The following is a 20,935-nucleotide window of genomic DNA, read 5'->3' as shown; positions in this document are numbered from 1 at the left end:
AATACACTAAGACGTCATGGTTTGAAATCATGCATGGCACGGAAGGTTCCCCTGCTTAAACCAGCACATGTCAAGGCCCGTCTTAAGTTTGCCAATGACCATTTGGATGATCCAGAGGAGTCATGGGAGAAAGTCATGTGGTCAGATGAGACCAAAATAGAACTTTTTGGTCATAATTCCACTAAACGTGTTTGGAGGAAGAAGAATGATGAGTACCATCCCAAGAACACCATCCCTACTGTGAAGCATGGGGGTGGTAGCATCATGCTTTGGGGGTGTTTTTCTGCACATGGGACAGGGCGACTGCACTGTATTAAGGAGAGGATGACCGGGGCCATGTATTGCGAGATTTTGGGGAACAACCTCCTTCCCTCAGTTAGAGCATTGAAGATGGGTCGAGGCTGGGTCTTCCAACATGACAATGACCCGAAGCACACAGCCAGGATAACCAAGGAGTGGCTCTGTAAGAAGCATATCAAGGTTCTGGCGTGGCCTAGCCAGTCTCCAGACCTAAACCCAATAGAGAATCTTTGGAGGGAGCTCAAACTCCGTGTTTCTCAGCGACAGCCCAGAAACCTGACCGATCTAGAGAAGATCTGTGTGGAGGAGTGGGCCAAAATCCCTCCTGCAGTGTGTGCAAACCTGGTGAAAAACTACAGGAAACGTTTGACCTCTGTAATTGCAAACAAAGGCTACTGTACCAAATATTAACATTGATTTTCTCAGGTGTTCAAATACTTTTGCAGCTGTATCATACAAATAAATAGTTAAAAAATCATACATTGTGATTTCTGGATTTTTTTTTTTTTGATTATGTCTCTCACAGTGGACATGCACCTACGATGACAATTTCAGACCCCTCCATGATTTCTAAGTGGGAGAACTTGCAAAATAGCAGGGTGTTCAAATACTTATTTTCCTCACTGTACCGTTATCTTTGTGTCTCTGAAACGTCTGTCAGCGCCTTTTCTCACTCGTTATGTTTTTCTCAACATAAACGTGAAACAATATAAACACAATAATCATATGCTGACTCGAGTGTATGGGGCTGTTTACACCTGGCCACTTCATGCATTTTCTTTGATCAGATAGCTATCCGATCGTGAAAAGACCAGGTGTAAATGCCCTCCGAAACGCATTCAAAACGGATTTGAATCCGATCGCTCAAACCACTTCAGGAGGTGGTCTGGGCCGCATTCCAGATGAAACTGGACAAGTGTAAATGCATCTGGTTGTTGAAACCACATATGTAAATTTTATCTCTCCCAAAAATGCTAAAAAATAAATGTGTGAGAGCGTGTTATAGGCTATATGGCATGTTATAGCCGCAGATGAGCAGCTGAGTGATCTATTCATCAAGCCAACGTGCAAACTATTGCAAATCAAAGTGAAAGTAAGTCGCAGACGCTTAAAGGGACCTAGGGTCCTTTGCATCATGACCTCGAGCCAAACACCCCCCCAGAAGCTTTTTTTCCCTTGGGTCGAACATTATTAAAGTTAGTTTATTTAGAGATATCAGCCGAATGGCTTAGTGTAGGCGCTAATGTATCCAAGTTTGTATCTCGTAAATTACCCCACTAATAATGCCCGGAATGGTACCAAACTTCTACAGTAGTACAAATAGGTTCTGTACTCATAAAACGAGGCATTGGAAAGTTTGTAAGTACATCAGGAGTTTATTTAAATAACACTTGCCTGATGGCTTATGCTACTGCTAACCCGAACATCGAGGTCACTTCCGTGATTTGGGAAAAGCCCGTAAAAGTCCTGGCGGAAAGCGATGCATAAGGATGTAGTGTAACGACGCCCAGTTCCAGGAATGCACTAATATTTTGTTGGTAGTACCAGTTTGCAACAATTAGTTAACACTAAGTTGTCAACACTTCAGAAAAAATAATAAAAAATGCATCGCTTTCTGCCAGGACTTTTACTTGATCAGATGCTTTCTTAACTGCCACTTTCTCACGCTGTAATTTTTGTTGTGTGTTTCTTTTGTTATTGAGAGGAAAACACGCAGCACATATTCGTTAACAGTATATCGCTGCCAAGGTATTTCAAACTTCTTTTTACTCTAAGCAAAGAATGAAAAAGAACTTCACAGTGAGTATATCGGGGCCTTGAATCACGTTCAGTTTCTTACATTACGCGCACATGAATGAGTTCAGTTGCCGGCTGCAATTCACGTAAAGGCTACCAGTGTCGCTAATAACAAGGCTTTCTGAATTCTACATATAGCTATTTAAAGTCCAGTATATTACCAAATAGTAAGAAAACAAAATTTACACTGAGGGTTTAGTGGAGCACCATCTAATTAAAAAAATAATTGAGAACTTTATGCAATATGCTGTTATTTTTGTTTGTCCACAGTTTCTGTACAACAATAACAGTCGTCAGCAAACCGAGGCCAGAGACGACCTGCACTGTCCCTGGTGCACGCTCAACTGCCGTAAACTCTACAGTCTGCTTAAACACCTCAAAGTCTCCCACAATAGATTCATCTTTAACTATGTGGTGAGAACAGAAGAACACACTATCATGAATCTCTGCCTGCTTCGTTTCAAATATGAATACAATAGTTTTTTTTATTAGTTTTATACTTGGTGTAACAGCTCCTTATATTTATTTTATAATTTCTTATATAGTTAGTGTATGTATGAAAACTTTTATTGGCACAAGAACTAGGGATCATGCTATAATCATTGGTTGTGTCTTTTAAATTTCATAGACAATTTCAAGAATTCAGTCACATAACTAAAATTTTCCCTTTTTTCCAGCCTCATCCTAAAGGTGCTCGGATAGACGTTTCCATAAATGAGTGCTATGATGGCTCATATGTCGGCAATCCACAAGACATCCACAGTCAGCCTGGCTTTGCCTTCAGCCGCAACGGCCCTGTTAAAAGGACAGCTGTCACCCACATACTTGTTTGTCGGTATGAAATGGGTCTGAATGTGTCATAGTATTTTGGGGAAAAAAAAAATTCACTGTAGGGTTTTATATTATATATATATATATATATATATATATATATATATATATATATACAGTTGTAATTGAAATTATTCAACCCCCATTGCAAATCAGGTTTATAGGCAAAATTTACAGACTTTCAGCTGTTTGCAATGAACAAGTCAAACAAAAGTAATTGAAATAGCTCAACACAACAAAAGTTTCAAGTGGTTTCCCCAAATTCAACTGAAAACTTCTGCAGTCTCAAAATTATTTAAACCCTTCATGGCAAGCTTATTTAGTACTTAGTAGAACACCATTTTGCTGTTATGACCTGCTGCAAATGAGATGTATAACCAGACACCAGCTTCTGGCAGCATTTCTAAGGAATCTTAGCCCATTCCTCATGAGCAATGGCCTCCAGTTCAGTAATATTCTTGGGTTTGCGTGCTACAACTGCCTTCTTCAAATCCCACCAGAACTTTTCTATGGGGTTCAAGTCAGTGATGGCCACTGTAGAATCTTCCAGGACTTCTACTGCAACCAAGCCTTGGTGGAATTTGAGGAATGCTTGGGATCATTGTCCTGTAGGAAGGTCCAATAACACCCAAGCTTTAGCTTCCTCACTGACAGCATGGCGTTTTCTCCTAGGATTTCCTGATACTTCAATGAATCCATCTTGCCTTCCACACGCTGCAGGTTTCCAGTGCCAGAGGATGCAAAGCAGCTCCAGAGCATCACAAGCCATCACTATAGCCGCTTTCCGACCGGAGGAACCTTTTCACAGTTCCTAGAACTATTGGCTAAAGTACCCGGATGTCGGCGTGTTCGCACCGCAGGAACTAGGAACGATTTTAGTTCTAGGAACTCCATTTGGAGGAACTAATTTAGGTCCTACTTCAGAGTAGGGTCTAAGCCAGCACTATAGGAACTACCCGTGACGTTAGTGTTCGCTGATTGACCGAACGCACGCGGAGCACCAGCACCCGCCATTTTTAAAACGGCTAGAATGTAAACACACAGATTATAGCCTATATATTTACTCCATAAACTAACTATAAAACATGGAAAACAGTGATAGATGGGTCTCTAAACCTTTATGCTGAAGAGAAAATCCAACGCAACTTTGAGGGGACCAAGTCAAACATGATTGTTTATCTGCCCAGCTAGCAACACTGGACATCAACCACATGGCATAGGCTAATAACCTTTTTTTCATATACTGTCTACTTTCTATAACAGTTCTATCTAATAACATGTTAAACAGTACTGTTAGACAGATCGCTAACTAATAAACACAGAGAATGCGAGCATTATTTGCTCTGGCGTTCTCAGCGCCGCCAAAATAAAGGTCCGTCGCGCCGTCAAAATAAAAGTCACCGTGCTTGCGTCACTCCCTTACCCCTCCTACCAGTTCCTATGGCCACTTGGCCAGTGCGAACGCAAACAGCAAAACCGAGTTTGGGGGAGAGTAGTTCTTAGAACTGTTTAGAAGTGGACAGTTCCTAGAACTAAGTTCCTGTAACTACTTGGTCGGAAAGCGGCTAATGCTTAACTGTAGGCAGAGTGCACTTTTCGGCATATGCTTTATTCCTCTTTCTCCCAACACATCTGTGGCTAATATATATGATTTTGAGCACTTTTCTTGTGCTTTTGGGTCAGTTGTGGTTACGTCTTGGAGTTCTGGAATGGAAACCGCATGCGTTTAGTATGCGCCTTTGTGTGCAAGCTGAAACCTAAGTGCCTGTTGCAACTAAGTCTTGCTGCAGGTCTTTTGCAGTCACTTGCGGGTTTTTCTGAAAATGCCTTCTCAGAAATCTGGTTGCAGCAGTTGCTGGCCTCCTTTTTCTGCCCCATCCAGGTAGTGTAATCACTGTTCCTTTAACTTTGAACTTGCTTCCAACGGTTTCTCTAGGAAAATTTAGTGCCTTCGCTATCTTTTTGTATCCTGTTCCTTGTTTGTGAAGGGCGATGATATCTTCTCTCAACTTTTTGGACCATTCTTTTGACTTAGCTATATTTCTAACATGCAGTCAAACGTGACTCAACAAATTTTTGCCAATTTTGCCTATAAACCTGATTTGCGATGGGGTTTGAATAATTTTGATTTAGGGCTGGGCGATATATCGCATGACATTGTTATGCGCATCTCGTAAGTAAAGCCGGTTCCTTGATTAGTAGTAAATCGCCATCACCTGCTTTCAGATGGAGCGGCATTTACTACACAGAGCCGTAGTTCACTGACAAGCTGAGCCATATCGCATTAATTATTACGGACTGCAATAATTAATGCGATATGGCTCAGCTTGTCAGTGAACTACGGCTCTGTGTAGTAAATGCCGCTCCATCTGAAAGCAGGTGATGGCGATTTACTACTAATCAAGGAACCGGCTTTACTGACGAGATGCACATAACAATGTCGTGATATATCGCCCAGCCCTATTTTGATTACAACTGTGTGTGTGTGTAATACAAAATAATGTAATTTTTTTTTTTATATATATAGCTTTTGTTTAAAGTCACCATGAAAGCAGAATTGACCATTCTTAATTGTTTATTGAAAGTTGCATCATAAATGAATAATAAAAAAATGGCACAAGGGCCAGGCATTACAGTTGTCCAATACCAGATTAGGAGAATCCTTCCCCTTCCAGCAAATTGTCAATCACATGAACCGATTGTAGCAATTCGCAAATTACAGCGATCAGTTCCATTAACAAATCAAGCCCCACCTACGTTATTGTTTCTTTGTTTGAAAAATTGTTTTACTAGGATATGTCACAATAGTTAAGAAAAGACTATCACAATTTCCATTTAATTTCTACCTTAAATCAATGTTAGAATCAATAAGTGTTTTTCAATCTCTGACAGCTATTTAAAATCAGCTCATTTGATTTCTAAATTGTTTGGGTTTTGAATTGTCTTCAGTTTTGATGTCAAAATATATACAGGATGTGCACATTAAATAAGCCAGAATGCTGTAAAGGTTTTTACATAGAACAAAATCGGGGTAAGTCGAGTCAACTTTATTTACATAGCGCTTTATTCAATGCATATTGTTTAAAAGCAGCTTTACAGTGATGAATAGGAAAATAATGACGTGTTGTGCCAAGTCTTCCTCTCTGGTTTTGCTTAAATCTTTATCCCCAGTTTCACAGACAAGGCTCAATCTAGTCCCAGACTAAAGTGCATGTTTGAGCTGTTTTGACTGATATCAACTTGCACTAAATCCTGGTTTAATCTTAGCCCTGTCTATGAAACCAGGCCTATGACTTTTACTTGCAAAAAAAAAAAAAAAAAAAGTAAAAAAAAAACGTAAATTTTTTTCCCATTATGCATGTATTGTCACTCTTGTTCTTTTTGTTGATAAAATCAATGGTTCTGCAAGCTCTTAAAATTTAAAATAGATAAATGCAGAACATTCCTGTTTTATTTATACCCATGGTTGTTTAATCTCCCACTTTCACATAGGCCAAAGCGAAGCAAGCCAAGCCTGTCTGAGTTTTTGGAGTCAGAGGACGGTGAGCCCGAGCAGCAGCGGACTTATGTGAGCGGACATAATCGTCTGTATTTCCACAGTGACAGCTGCATGCCCCTCCGTCCACAAGAGATGGAGGTGGACAGCGAGGATGAAAGAGACCCTGAGTGGCTCAGAGAAAAGACCACCACGGTTAGTCGACTAGTCAATCAAGTTCCTCTCTCTGCACGATTTTTGCATTTGAATGGAACAGTTAATTCTCTTTTATGTATAAGTATAGATAATATGAGATAATAATTTTCACTCACTGAAACGGTTCAGTTCTTGCACTATGTACTTGCACTGATAGTATGTTTTGTTTTGCATGAAGCAAATTGAAGAATTCACAGATGTGAATGAAGGAGAAAAAGAAGTTATGAAGTTATGGAATCTTCACGTTATGAAGAATGGGTAAAAGAATACATTCATTGTCCTTTCTTTTCCTTATATTAACTGTTTAAGTAGCTTTAAAACCTTGATGATAGACGTACAAAAACACTGTTGCATCTTATTTTCTAACTGTCCATTCTCCAGATTCATTGCTGATAATCAGATGAGTCAGGCAAGCATGCTGTTTGTGGAGAACTGCGGGCCACACATCATTCGCAGGAATCTGTGTCGGAACTTTCTCCTCCACCTGGTCAACCTGCATGACTTCAACCTGGTCACCATAGCAACCATTGACCGGGCCATGGCCCGTATGAAGGAGATAGAGGAGTCACTTCCTGAACTAGAGGAAGGGCAGGAGTCGCCAGATGCCACTTGCAATGGTCACGCGGTGTCCTCGGGTGTTTCACTACATGGCAAACGCACCAAAAGTGGAGTCTCCGACTGACAACAGCTGGTTTTACAAGAAAAATTATGAACAGAATCAATGAGCTCTGTTTTGAACCATTTGAAATCATTTTATTGTTTTGAGGTCTAGAACACTCAGCCAGCAGTGCTTCTGTGGCTTAGAACATGAGTTCTATTTCTGATCTGCCCATATGCTCATTTATAAATAAGGAGCCCATTTGAGACTCGATTGTGAGTTAGCTGCTGGTATTAAGAACTGACGCAAGTGCTTTTGAATGAATTCATGCAATTTTTCAATGTTTTCCAGTGCAGTGTCTGTCATAAACCATTATCATTTCAGCAGTCATGTGTAGAATAGTCTTTAGTTTTTTCTGAAAAGAAGTGAGTTACTGTAGAATTGGGAGTACTGTTAATCAATATTTTCCATACACATTTTGACTTTTTTTAACCACTGTGTGTTCAGTGACTATTTAGCACATTGTAGCACTTGTGTTACTCCTTATTCAGTGGCTGTAGACTCAGAATTGTTGACATGGACCCCAAGTTGTGATATTCAGGTTTCTCAAGTGGGATTTGAAAGCTAAACAGCTTTGCATTTCCTTTTTTTTTATAACATACAGATGCTCTTTTATCGGTTTTAGATTGGACCAATCAATATATACATTGCATTCTGTCAACAGCTTCTTGTCTCACATGTGAGGTGTTAAGATCCTTCCATCTTAGAATGGCTTCTTCTATGTATATATATTTTTCTTTTTCCCCAGTTCTCTTCTTCTTAATCAGCAATATAATGCACACCCTGTGAAAGGAGAGCTGCCTGTGTTTGGGCAACAAGAAGTCCTTGTTTCATAAATCTTTGTAAACAAACCTCATTATGCCATTTAGAATGAGGATCAGGAATAATTTGTAGGTCATGTCAAACCGATGTTACTACTGGTAATGTGGTTATATAATAGTTTGTTGCTATTACAATGTTCAGATGTTGTACATGCCAAAGTATATCAGATACAGCATCCTTACTCCTTCAATTTGTTTTCTTTGCAAAATGCACAAGTTTGGTGTACACGAAAATTATTTACAAATTAAAGATGTGCAAATGCTCGGTTTAAATGTATTTTAACTAGATGTGTTCAATTCAAAAATTCAGTGGGACCACCTATTGGAAGTTATTGTCATTCTGTACACCATGATTTCACGCGAAAACATTATAATATTAGAGCAACAATTAATTTACAAGTAAATACGTTTTTATTTTGCTTATCTTTATAAGTTGAACTGGTTTTTGCACCCGTGAATCCACGCCTCCGTGGCAATCGTATCCAATGGGCGGAGTGAACGTCATACGTGAGACGGCGTCGATGATGCAGCCTAGCCCATTTTTGCTGGGCGCGAGATTTATTATTAGACCGGGATCTTGGTCCATACGATAAATCTATAAGAATTCCGTGATTTGCGCACTGGAATCTTCATTAATGTAGAGCTATGACTTTTTATCCAAAGCAAGAAATGGGAACTGTTAGGCTAACTATGATGTGAAGATACAACGGCTGACTGCTGCTTGTTGCAGTTAAAAGTGTTTACTGTATGAATGCATCATATCTGTGGCAACATGGAAACACCGTTCTTTCTACCTCAGCCTACTCGAATCAAGAACTCTTACAGAAGTGTCTCCGACAGGACTTTTCAGTGCGGAGAACCTGGAGACGGACAGCAAATGCAAAACCCAGGTGCACCCCAAACAAATCAAAACAGGCTGAAACGAACAAAAACACACAAAGGATTGGAACATTTTACTGACTGCGGAAACAGTCGCACTCTCATGACTGAGACCTCGGAGTCCAATGCATTTTGTGACGTTATTCTCATTAACTGTAAAGAAAAATTATTTGCAGATGCTGCTATAACTGACGTTGCTGACGGTAAAGACCATTCAGTTTATCTTCCTGTATCACCAGATCTTCTCACAGAAAGCATAAGAAAAGAAGGACACCATTCTCAAACAGTGCAAACATTTTCTCAAATTCAAAACGAGGTATCTACAAAGGGATCTCTAAAACGCAATAAACTGACATTAAAAAGGATGAGCAGCAACATGGGTGTGCGGTTTGTCTCCATTCCTGCTGGTTCAAATGACAGGAGCTTGAAGCCATTAACCATTGACCATTTTGCAGCTGATAAAGAGGGGTTGTCCTCCAGCTGTTTACCAATAAACACCAGTGAGGGGGACCGTTTGATGGATCAGCCCGAAGTTAACACTGGACAAATCCCAGAGAGCACAAAGCATGATGAAAGTGGCCAAACCCTGACTCCCATCACGCCTCAGACTCAGCACATCTGTAGAGAACCAACAAATGTTAAAATCCTCAGGGAAATGGTGAGTCTGCTTCATGGTCTGTAAAGCTGTTTCACTCATAGACTGACATAAGAGCAGGCTATCTCTCTCTCTCTCTATTGCATTTATCCCGATTTCAGCAAAAATACGTTTGAATATTGTGTTGGAAAACAGGGTCTTCTAAAAGGTTTGACCACCTTGACATTTATCAGCACAATTAAACCGTATTTGCAAAACAACAAATATTTATGTATGATAATATCTGATTATTGTTGTTGATTAGGCTATGTAGTGTAGTAGAATAATTTGTTCAGTCTTTGTGTTTATTTTTGTTCTCAGGTGTCTAGCTGGAGAAATGAATTTCCCAATGAAATCAGCAGTGAGTTTCTGGAAGAGATTCAGATACTCAATTTGGAGTTTCCCATCCACAGGTTTCTCACTCTTCTCCTGAGGAAGAGAACTGCACCTGAGTTGGAGAGTTCTGCTTTGGGTAGGAAAATAGACGTTTTTACCAACAATATCAATATCCATATCAATATTACAATATCCTGGTTGCACAATTTTGCACACGTCAACTAATGTTTGGTTGAAACACCTTTTGCTTTTAATACAGCTGCCATAAGAGTATATATCAACTCAATCTGTCACACTCTTCCTTGCCAAAGAGCCTCATATTGATCATATTGCAGGGGGGTCTACTGTCTACATCCCATAAGTTATCATATCATCCCATATCATTTCATAAGTTTTTTTTTTTTTCTCCATTAGATTTAGGACTGGGCCATTTGAAAATGTTCTTTTTCTTCTTCTGAAGCCATTCCTTTGGATGGCTTCCTCTTCATCTTCATCCACTTCCTCTTCATCTTCAGATTTTTAATGGAGGCCTGTGAGTTTCGTGCCAAAAAATGGTCTGGTATTTGATGATTCCTTATATCTTGACTACTGCCCTAGTCTCAGCTGAAGTGAAGCAGCCCTACAGCATGATGCTTGATGATGCATCAGCATGCTTCATCGTGGGTATAGTGTTGTTTGGGTGATGAGCAGTCTTGTTTTTGTGCCAAATGTACCTTTTAAAATTAGGGTGCAAAAGTTCAGTTAGGTTTCATCAGACCATAAAACATTTTGCCATATGGTTTTGGCAAAAAGTAGGCTTATGTGTGTGTGTGTGTGTGTGTGTGTGTGTGTGTGTGTGTGTGTGTGTGTGTGTGTGTGTGTGTGTGTGTGTGTGTGTGTGTGTGTGTGTTTTTTTTTTGTCTGGCCACCCTACCCCATGCCCATATGAAGAAAACAGGACATTGAGTGATCAATACTTGCCTGATATTCTTTCAGCTCCTTTAATGTTACTGTAAGTCTCTTGGCAGCCTCATTGATAAGTTTTCATTGTTGTTTTACATCAATTTTTGACAGGTGAACTGTTCTTTGGAATTTCATTGTGGTGCCCATTGTCTCCGCTTGTTAATGATGGCCTTCACGTTATTCCATGGCACATCTAATGTTTTAGAAATACTTTTGTATTTCTCTTCTCCTTATTGGTGCCTCTTCACAGTGAGATCCAGCACATCTTTTGTAAGTTCTGTGCAGGCCATGGCTTCACCAATAATATGCGACCAAGAAGATCAAATTAAATTAAAATTTCTACTACTACTATAGTAATCAAGACTAATCATCAGGACAAATTACTGATTTACTGTTAATCTGTTTGGATGTGGGATGTGCCTTTTTGCAAACTGTTTTGTGACAGGTTTTTGTTTTTTTACTTTTATTGATCCAAGTTTTTCTATGTTGTATTGCCACACATTTTCAGGCGCAGAAAAAACGGACGATTCCAAGCATCCTTCAGCTTCCTCTGTCCAGAGAAAGAGAAAACGAGAGGTTCAAGAACAGATGTGTTCTGCTTCTAAGTTGGATTGTGAGCAATTCTCAGATAGTTTGACGAACTCTCACACAAAATGCAGAAACCGTCTGAGCCGAACAAAACGCAGACAGCAACAAACTGCATTCTGTGCTGTTGTCACTGAACCAATGCAGAATAAGTCTGTTCATCAGGACCTGTGGCCCAGTTGTCTACGACAGGAGGATGTCCTCTGGACAGATAAATATAACCCTCAACAGTCTTGTGAAGTCATTGGCAACTCTGCATCAGTACAGCAACTACACAGGTGAAATGTCACTGCATTAATTTTAGACGGTAGCCTAGTTGTTAACCCAAAAATATCTTGTCATTTAATTACCGTGTCTCAAGCTTTTTTTCATGGACCACAAAAGGAGCAGAATGTCCAAGCTACTTTTTTTTTCTATACAAAAATTACACTCCAAAGTTTCAAGTTCAACAAAACTAAAAGTACTGATAAATTAGTCAAGTCAAGTCACCTTCATTTATATAGCGCTTTTAACAATAGATTGTTTCAAAGCAGCTTTACAGTGATAATAGGAAATTCAAGTAACAGAGATTGTTTTGGCTTTGCAGCAGCTCTTGAATAAAGTTATTGTCCAGCTAAAGTTAGTTTTGATCGATTCACTTCCGCTGCAAAGATCATTAGTTATTAACTTAGGGGCCGCTTACACAACACTGTTTTAACTGAAAACAGAAAACTTTTAATGTGTTCTGGCCGTTAATTTGCACGACAACAGTGTTTGGTGGCCCGAGAAAGCAAACTCTGAAATGGGTTCCAAGGTGCAAGTTGTGATCATCTCCATGTAAACTTCAAAAACATGAATCTGTGAAAACGGCGACGGCGTGCACATGCCTATCACGTGTTTAGTCCATAGGCATGTGTGTTTTAATATATATGTGCGCAGGCACGTAGTCCTTCTTTACAAATTGACCTAAACAAGTCACTTAAATTAGTCCATACAACTTGTGTGCTATGTCACAGGTAAGTCTGCTAGTTTTGTATGTAGAAAATCTAAATTTTTGTAATTCATTGAAACTGTCCTGTTAAAACCTGTTGCGTTTATGATGCATTTGGTAACACTTTACAATAAGATCTTATTTATTAAAATTAGCTCATTCATGAACTAACATGAACAAACAATGAAAAATATATTCTTATGTAATGTATTAACCTTTATTAATTTAAAAAATATCTGCATGTTCATTTTAGTTTACAGTGCATTAATTAATATTAAAAGATACAACTTTTGATCTTAAAATTGTTGTATTAGTAAATGATGAAATCATCATTATGATAAATGATAGCAGTATTGTACATTGTTCATGATAACTAATGTAGTTGTTAAATAATTTTAACAAATCAAACCTTATTGTAAAGTGTTACAGAACATATGCATGTAGTTTCATATAGTTTGCATACTGCTGAAGCATAGCACACAATGCTACAGAAGAAGGTTGAGGAGTAGAAGAAATTGCACTGAAACTTAACTGGTTTTCTTGTGTTGAATGCGGCAGGTTTGAATGTAAGGAAGTATGAATGAGATTTGTGAGCTAGGGTGAAAAAATACTTTTTAATGAAGAAGAAGAAAAAAAGATAATGAAATGCAAGTTGCGTATGACAGAATATTTTTTTTTTTTGTGGGTGAATTATTCCTTTCACAATTAGGGTTTATTACCCAAAAGGCACATTTATAAAGGGATGACCTGAATCAGAGTGCCTCAGCAAATAATTAAATTTTTTTAGAAATTGTTCCTAAAAACATTTATCATCAAGTAAATTGCAGATAACTGGAATAATCATGTAAATTCATTGGTTAAAAATAGTGGGAACCCTGAAGAACATTCTGCTTTTTAAACTTTTGGAATTCAGAAATGTTATTTAAATTTTATTTAACTAAAATAGTTACTTATTTTATTCTCTGAAAACTCATTTAGCCTTAAAAATTATTACCTAACGAAATGTATTGGCCTACATGGGGGGTGGGGGAATATGTATTTTGTTGTGGGCAATAATGAAGTCAAAAAGGTTGAGAACCACTGTTCTAGGGGAACTTCATATGTCACTAACAACAGAAATGTCTGATAAGTATTTTACTACTCACAATAATAATGGTTTAAATGATTAATATACAATAATACTTTTATACAACATACTTTTGTTCATTCTTCTAATGACAGCTGGTTAAAAGAATGGAAAATAAGAGCAGACATTGAGGAGAGGAGAAGACGACAAGAAGAAAAGAGGATGAAAAAAGAAAACAGTAATGGTATGTAACTGCCAGAGAACTTGCAGTTATTGCAACAATATATATAAAAATTGTGAAGCCTTTATTTTTCTGTAACAGAAATATAAAAACTTCTATTCCAATAGAGTCATGGGACTGTGGTGATTTTGAGGGTGATACTGTATCCATGGACCATGAGAAAGAGCTGTGTAACACAGTGCTCATGATCGGTCCATCAGGAGTGGGCAAAACGGCTGCTGTTTATGCCTGTGCACAGGAGCTGGGATTCAAGGTCTCGGTGCAATATGTTTTCATTTTATCAGTGCATTTATCACAATAAACATAATCCTGAATGTCTGTTAAACCAGCCATAATAACGTCTTCCTCTGTTTCATGGTCACACAGGTGTTTGAGGTGAATAGCTCAGTCCTGCGCTGTGGTCGTCTCATTCTATCACAGCTGACAGAAGCGACTCAGTCTCATCAGGTGGACATACAGAGAACCCTCAAACCTGAAATCATTAACCAAAGCAAAATAAATCCTGCTCCACCTTGTGAGTGAACGTTTTAGTTCATACAGTATGAATTCTTGGTTCATCAGTTAATATTGTCTTGCACAAAGTGTCTCATGGATTCTCACATGCCCGACCTATATGAGTGAAAGGGGATAATTATAATTCTGTTTATTCAATCCGAATATTTTGTTAACATTGACTACATCTCCCCTTTTTCCACAGGCGATGAAGCCAATCGAAAGGTTACTTCATCTAAGGAGACTTCAAGTTCTCCTAGTGTTTCCTGTCTAAGCGGTAAACCACAACCAGTAAAACTCACTCACTTCTTCAAGTTGAGTTGCAAAAAATCTGTAGGTAAAACATCTGATGGACCTGAAAGCTGTATTCATGGTAAGTGTACTGGACTAATTTAACCATGTTTTATAAGCACTTGAAAAATAGGCCTGTTTCACTAAACTATTTAATAGATGTATATGCTTTGTCTGGGTAAAATAAGTAAGCATTGTATAAGACATTGTATAATAAACATAGATAAACAATTGTCATTATTATTTTGATTATTCATTACAAATCTGATTACAACAGCTGTCGAACTGAAACCGGGTAGACTTCAAAGTACAAGGTCTGGTTTTAAGGACAAGAGACAAGGAGATAAGGAGTTGACATGTTCTTCTAAAGATTCTACATCAGTTGGGCAGAGCCAATCAACCCCCATGTCACTCATTCTATTTGAGGAGGTAGAGTGAAATTGTATCTTTGCTTTGCAGACTGAGTATGAAAGCATCATCAATGTTTTTAAATTAATTGTTTATTAATAAATAATTGATTTGATTAATAACTAACTAAATTTGCTGATTAGAATAGGAATAGAACTCCTTTCTATTTGTTCACACTTTTTTTTAAGTGTGCTTCCAATGTTAACTATGTCCACCCAGGTTGATGTCATTTTTCCTGAAGATGTTGGATTTCTTGCAGCTATTAGGACTTTCATGAGCAAAACCAAAAGACCCATAATTCTGACAACCAATGGTGAGCAACAGTTTAAGGCATAAGATGCGGTTAAGCATATTTGGTTTTTTTTAATGTTGCTTCCTTACAGACCCATTTTTTGGTAGACGACTTAAGGGGCATTTTGATGAAATCCATTTCCAAACTCCTTCATTGGTGAGAAAAACCAACATATTTAAAATCAGATATTGTAAATTACTCTTCACCTTTTTTAATGTCACAGTAGCAAATTTTGATGCAGTTGTTTCAATTATCTCATATATGGCATTATTATTACATTCGATTAATTGCATAATTATTTGAAGTAATAATGATATGTATAATTTTGAACTCAGCAAACCATCAGGAGCTATCTGCAGTGCCTGTGTGTGGTGGAGAACATGAGGACTGATCCAGAAGACTTGGCTTTTCTGTTGTGTCAGAATAAGGGGGATATCAGACGGAGTATTCTCCAGCTTCAGCTCTGGGTCTGTAGTGGTGGAGGGAGAACAGAACTACAAATTCTCAAGAATACACTCAAAGTAAGCCAGATTGACATTTATTAATCAAAACCTTTACTACTTTTCTACTTATTTTTCTCATAAATAACATTGTCTCTCCACCATCACCTACTGTTAAATTTTTTTCAGTTGACGAGTGCAACAGTTTACTCTCTTTTTTTGGGGTAAGATAAACAATATTTGAGAGCATTATTCCTCAATCCTCCTCCTTCCTCTCAAATACCTTGTATCTTTAGGCCAATAACCCTGGAGAATTTTTCTCTCATAACATTAGAAAATCTCACTAAACTAAACTAGATCTCATTAAACAGCCTCTAGTCCTCTGGATGTGGTACCCAGTGCTTTATTTAAAAATGTAATTTCAAATTCCATCCCTGCCCCAAAATTATAGTCCTATTTCTAAATTACCTGCCATCTGCATTATACTGAAACTGCTCTTCTTAGAGTTTTTGATTTGTTAATGCAAAGTGATGCAGGTCAATTCTCTGTACTGGTTCTTTTAGATCTTACTGCTGCTTTTGATACTGTTAATCACTGCATAGTAGTTGAGAGGCTCAGACAGTGCGTTGGTATCTCTGGAACAGCCTTGAAGTGGTTATTGTCATATTTATCAGATGAAAAATGAAACAAAATCTATATAAATCAAATATAAATTTATAATATTATTAAAGATAAGTAGACAGTCTGTAAGAAATAAATTCAGTATCCACGTAGCGTGTAACCACATTTCTTCCTTGAAGAGGATGGTTCACCACTATCCTTCCATGTTTTAAAGGGGTTATGGATTGCATTTGTTTTATTTTATTTTATAATGTTCTAATTCTGAAGGATTTTAGGGAGATTACGGTAAACTTGTAGAGCCTTTGGTTATCAACACAAGAATAACACAGTTGCAATATGATGAATTTATTGAACAAAAAGATATACAAGAGTAAATTACCACACTTACTAGATACTACTAAAAAGATTGACTAAACTTCTAAGATGTTAAAGAATCAATAATCAAAACAGAAAATACGAACTACTACGTAAACAAACATGTATGGCATGAATGCCAAGCAGATGAATAACAGATTGGACAAAGCAATGAATGGGTAATATTAATAGTAATTTATGGGGAAGTCTATTGTGGTTACTCTAGAAGATCGTATGAATAGTAAAAAGGCATTTACTATGAATACAGATAACATTTCTAACGTGTCTATCTGTTATAAGCTGTCCCAAGATAAGCAGTCTTTACACAAACAGCAATCTCATCTATAAACAACAACCTAATGCCAAGGCCTTTGGAAAGAGGTAAAGAGGCACAGTTCCCTGGATGAAAAAGGGGGTGTATAGGACACGTTCCTTTCAGTTTTCTGACCATTTTTGTGGCTTCAAGCCTATGTGTGTAGAGATTTTCTTTCTTTTGGGACCTTTCTTTGTTCTGCCACATGACGAGGTCAACTAGCCAAAACAAGTTTAATGGCATTGAGAGAATCCATGGTCATTCACACCTTGGTCTCAGGGATGAAGGACTGGAGTGAACAAAGGGCAATTGGTGACGGGATTAGTCTGTGATCAATGGGACGCTGGTGTACTCATTCTGGCCCTTCACAGATGGCAATCCTGGCTCAGATGGTCATTTGTTTGTGGTATTTCTATGTTGAGGGTCCTATCAAACTTTTGTCTTTTCATCACAGCAGATGAAAGGGGCTCCTGTTCACTACATTACGTTCATTAGGAAATCTATTTTGTGTTAGTTGAGTTATCTTTCAGCAGTGTGCAGTAGACACCCATCTTAACGATTTATATATATCGCTTATCCTGCCCGAAAAGTCCATAAACATTACAGATAATGTCTGAAGTAACAATTATTTATATACATATCCTAAAAACAAATCCTGTCCCTCTGATCTACTGCAAATCGGGTGATTTTAGGTCAGTGTTTGGGCTGTAAGTCAATGAATGCCCTCTGTCGGTAGGGAACACGAATATGGCCACTTGAACACTTCCTGTTGCTTCACTGTTTGCTGGCAGTTTAGAATGCAATGAGCAATCCAGTTATTTATATAGATCAGTAGAAGCATGGGGACTCGTGTCACTGTGGGGACCTACATTGAGGTCCCCGTGGGTACACAAGCTTATAAATCATACAGAATTAGTTTTTTTGAAAATGTAAAAATGCAGAAAGTTTTGTGTGATGGGTAGAGTTAGTGTAAGGGGACAGAATATACAGTTTGGACAGTATAAAAACCATTATGTCTATGGAGAGCCCCAACAAAGATAATGAACCAGACGTGTCTGTCTGTCTGTCTAGGCCCGCACAGAGCGGGGTAAGAAGGACCTAAGGGATTACATTGGTGCCATGACCTGGATGGGAGTATTTTAGGTTTAGGGGGCTGAGTGTAACGGAGGCCAGCTAGTAAGAGCTGTGCAAGTAAACCTCACTCATTATATCTATATCATCATATATCATTTACTCACCCTCATGCTATCCCAGATGTGTCACTTTCTTTCACAAACAAATCTTTTTTTGAGCTTCTCAACACATTTACATTTGTCAAGCATAAAAAAGTTTAAAATATAATTTATCCTTTTCTACAAATCAATGTTTTGTGTTCATCTGAGGAAAGAAAGTCTTATATCTGAGATAGTTTGAAGGCAAGTAAATGATGAGAGAATTTTCATTTTTAGCTGAACTATTCCTTTGTGGTTCTTGACAGGGGCATCACTGGGCCATTTTTAGTTGGGCTTCTACCCAGCTCCCCTAAAAAAAATGTGATTGGCTCTGTAATCTGTACACAAATTTGTGATTGCCTCAGTCCCCTTTAAATTTTTATATGGATATGACGGCAGGCTTCAAGTCCTCCCCATCTTTTAGTCTACGTTATTCAGCGTGTTTTTCTCCAGCAAAAATGGAGCGCTTCACACCTATGAAGACATAATTTAGAAAATGTTATTTTCATTTGAAAATGTATTTATTTTAATTAAAACGTATTATTGTGGCTGTGGCATTAGATTAACATGCAGCAATGCACAGAAATGATTAAAGACGCAATCAGTGACAGACAGCACTCAGTCACTGGATTTATTTAAACTGCTTATCAGAGTGAACGACATAACATCATGTGGAGTTAATGACCCTTCAGTTGATTGTGGCATACATTTATTAGCCTTCTAGAGTAAAGGGATTTGTGTTTTTTCACATCACTTTGAATTATAGAAGCGGCAAATTGATAGATCAATGTGCTGTTATTTTTTTTAAAATGGAAAACAAAAAAAAAGGAATGGTTTAACACAGGGCAAATTGCTAATCTAGCTAATAAGCATATTGCTAATCTAGACAATTACAGTAATATAAGGTTTGTCTATATTAAAAATGAATATTAATGAATATGATATGGTTAGTTAAAATTATTTGAAATTAATTCAATTTTCAGGGGGTTGACTTGATGGGTAGTGTAGAACCTACTGTATGTATTGTTCCTGCCTACCCTAGTATGCAAACAATATATTAAATGTAAAAAAAAAAAACATGACCTCATTGGGGGCTGAGCCCCCCTAATATTGAAATCCTAGAATTGGCCCTGGTTCTTGACATTAATAAGCATTAAAGTGGACCACACTTTATGCTGATAGTCTCAGAGCTTTTAGGCCTCATAGTATTAGACCTAATGTGTGTATTCGGTCTTAAATTACACAGTGTGGATCATGGACTGAGCTGGAAAACAGCAGATGTCTGGAGATCCTGGCAGAGGAAACGGGAGGAGGTCTACTCTACTCCAACATCGGAAGACTATTTTCTCCACATTTCACATCTCAATCCTTGCATCAGCAAGAGTCAATAAAGCCCAAGACTAAAGGAGAAAAGCCAGTCAAAGGCTTGATGTTACAGACCTCTGCAAATGTACAAGAGGTTAAGTCAGACAGTCTCTCTACATGCAGAGGAAAAAAACGTTTGTCATCTTGTGAGGCAAAAAATATTTCTTACCCACATTCAGACCATACACTTTTCTCAGTTCCTTCAAAGCAAACTAATCATTTGTCTTCAGAAACAGATGTACATGGACAAGACAAGTCACTCATGCTGGTTTTTCAGCATTTGGTGTGCATTGCAAAGTTTTTTGACAACATGTCTTTTCTGGATGCTTATTTACAAAGACCATCTCTCAGTGGAACTGGACATAGCAAACCGGAACCTCTTGGTTGGATGGGTGGAACACTGACGGATAGCTTATTGGACTTACCAAGAGAGGAGCAGATTGGACAATGTTTTGAGAATTCCTCAGAGATATTGGCCATTGTGGAAGGTTTGGGGTTTCTTCAGTGCCGGACTGAACTCTCTGGGATCTGGATGGAAGCTGCGAGGCTGAGGGAGAAGTTGTCTTCAGAGAGATGGGAAAAAATAATTTGTGCCCTTTCTCTGCCATCTGACAAAAAAACCCTCAAATTGTGTCTCTGCAAATTCTGTGCACCTAGGTGTGTGTTGTATTAAATGTTTACATGAAGCTTTAACTTCATCCGTGTGTGGCAGTGTGCTAATATCATGTGGTATGTGATTTTGACTTCTTTTACAGTGGTGTCCAGAAGCGCAAGGAAATTGTATCCATACTGATCTCCAGCAAAAAGGTCTTTTGTCACAGTAATAAACCTGCTCTTTCCATGGACTACCTGCCCACTCTGCGCTCAATCTGTAGATCAGAGAGAGTTAAAAAACAGCACTCGTTCAGGTATTTGAATTTGGTCCATGTACAGCTTGGAGTCTCAAGATTCATGAATGTGCCATTCTAAAGTTGTACTTTGAAAGGAAATTTCTGTTTTAAAATAAGAAAAAATTTACTGCAGTTTTTTAATGTGATCTTTTTTTAATGATTAAGATTTGGTCTTTTTTTTTCTCTCACTGTCAGACATTCACACTACCTCTCAAGCCTTCAGCTTCCCAGAAGCACGCTGGAGCTTATGGCCTTGGATTTCCCTTGATGTGTGACCGATGTGCTGCTCTAGAAAACCTCCATGACTTCTAAACTGTTCACTGTTTTGTGACCAGAATGTGACTTGTGTTTGTACATGGTTACAGAAATATATATGTAAAGTCTGATATAAGATAATTTACTCTTGTCAAAAAAAAATAAAAAAATAAAAATAATAATATATATATATATATATATATACACATACATACAGTGAGGAAAATAAGTATTTATTTACCTGCTATTTTG

The 20,935-nt window shown here is 38.0% G+C and overlaps 2 protein-coding genes across 2 annotated transcripts in view; both read left to right on the top strand.

The window, feature by feature from the left end:
* The window catches only part of suz12b (SUZ12 polycomb repressive complex 2 subunit b), a 28,416-nt gene extending 20,056 nt beyond the window's left edge, over positions 1-8,360 (top strand). The window contains exons 12-16 of the mRNA XM_084128062.1: positions 2,368-2,511; positions 2,775-2,932; positions 6,421-6,619; positions 6,798-6,877; positions 7,001-8,360. Of these exons, the coding sequence (XP_083984188.1) occupies positions 2,368-2,511; positions 2,775-2,932; positions 6,421-6,619; positions 6,798-6,877; positions 7,001-7,301 (882 nt within the window). The 3' untranslated portion in view covers positions 7,302-8,360. The remainder of the gene's footprint in view (positions 1-2,367; positions 2,512-2,774; positions 2,933-6,420; positions 6,620-6,797; positions 6,878-7,000) is intronic.
* Positions 8,361-8,479: 119 nt separating this feature from the next.
* Positions 8,480-20,840, top strand: atad5b (ATPase family AAA domain containing 5b). Its single transcript, XM_084128056.1, has 14 exons — positions 8,480-9,635; positions 9,933-10,083; positions 11,398-11,752; positions 13,666-13,754; positions 13,859-14,004; positions 14,118-14,265; positions 14,449-14,616; positions 14,812-14,963; positions 15,162-15,255; positions 15,326-15,390; positions 15,570-15,755; positions 19,420-20,195; positions 20,294-20,446; positions 20,624-20,840. The coding sequence occupies exons 1-14, from the start codon at positions 8,850-8,852 to the stop codon at positions 20,694-20,696; spliced, it is 3,342 nt and encodes a 1,113-aa protein (XP_083984182.1). The 5' UTR covers positions 8,480-8,849; the 3' UTR covers positions 20,697-20,840.
* Positions 20,841-20,935: the final 95 nt, after the last annotated feature.

Source organism: Abramis brama (genome assembly GCF_963993115.1).
Source record: "Abramis brama genome assembly, chromosome: 11".
Taxonomy (NCBI): domain Eukaryota; kingdom Metazoa; phylum Chordata; class Actinopteri; order Cypriniformes; family Leuciscidae; genus Abramis; species Abramis brama.
The sequence above is the reverse complement of the archived record's forward strand: the minus strand, read 5'-3'. Positions and strand labels throughout refer to the sequence as shown.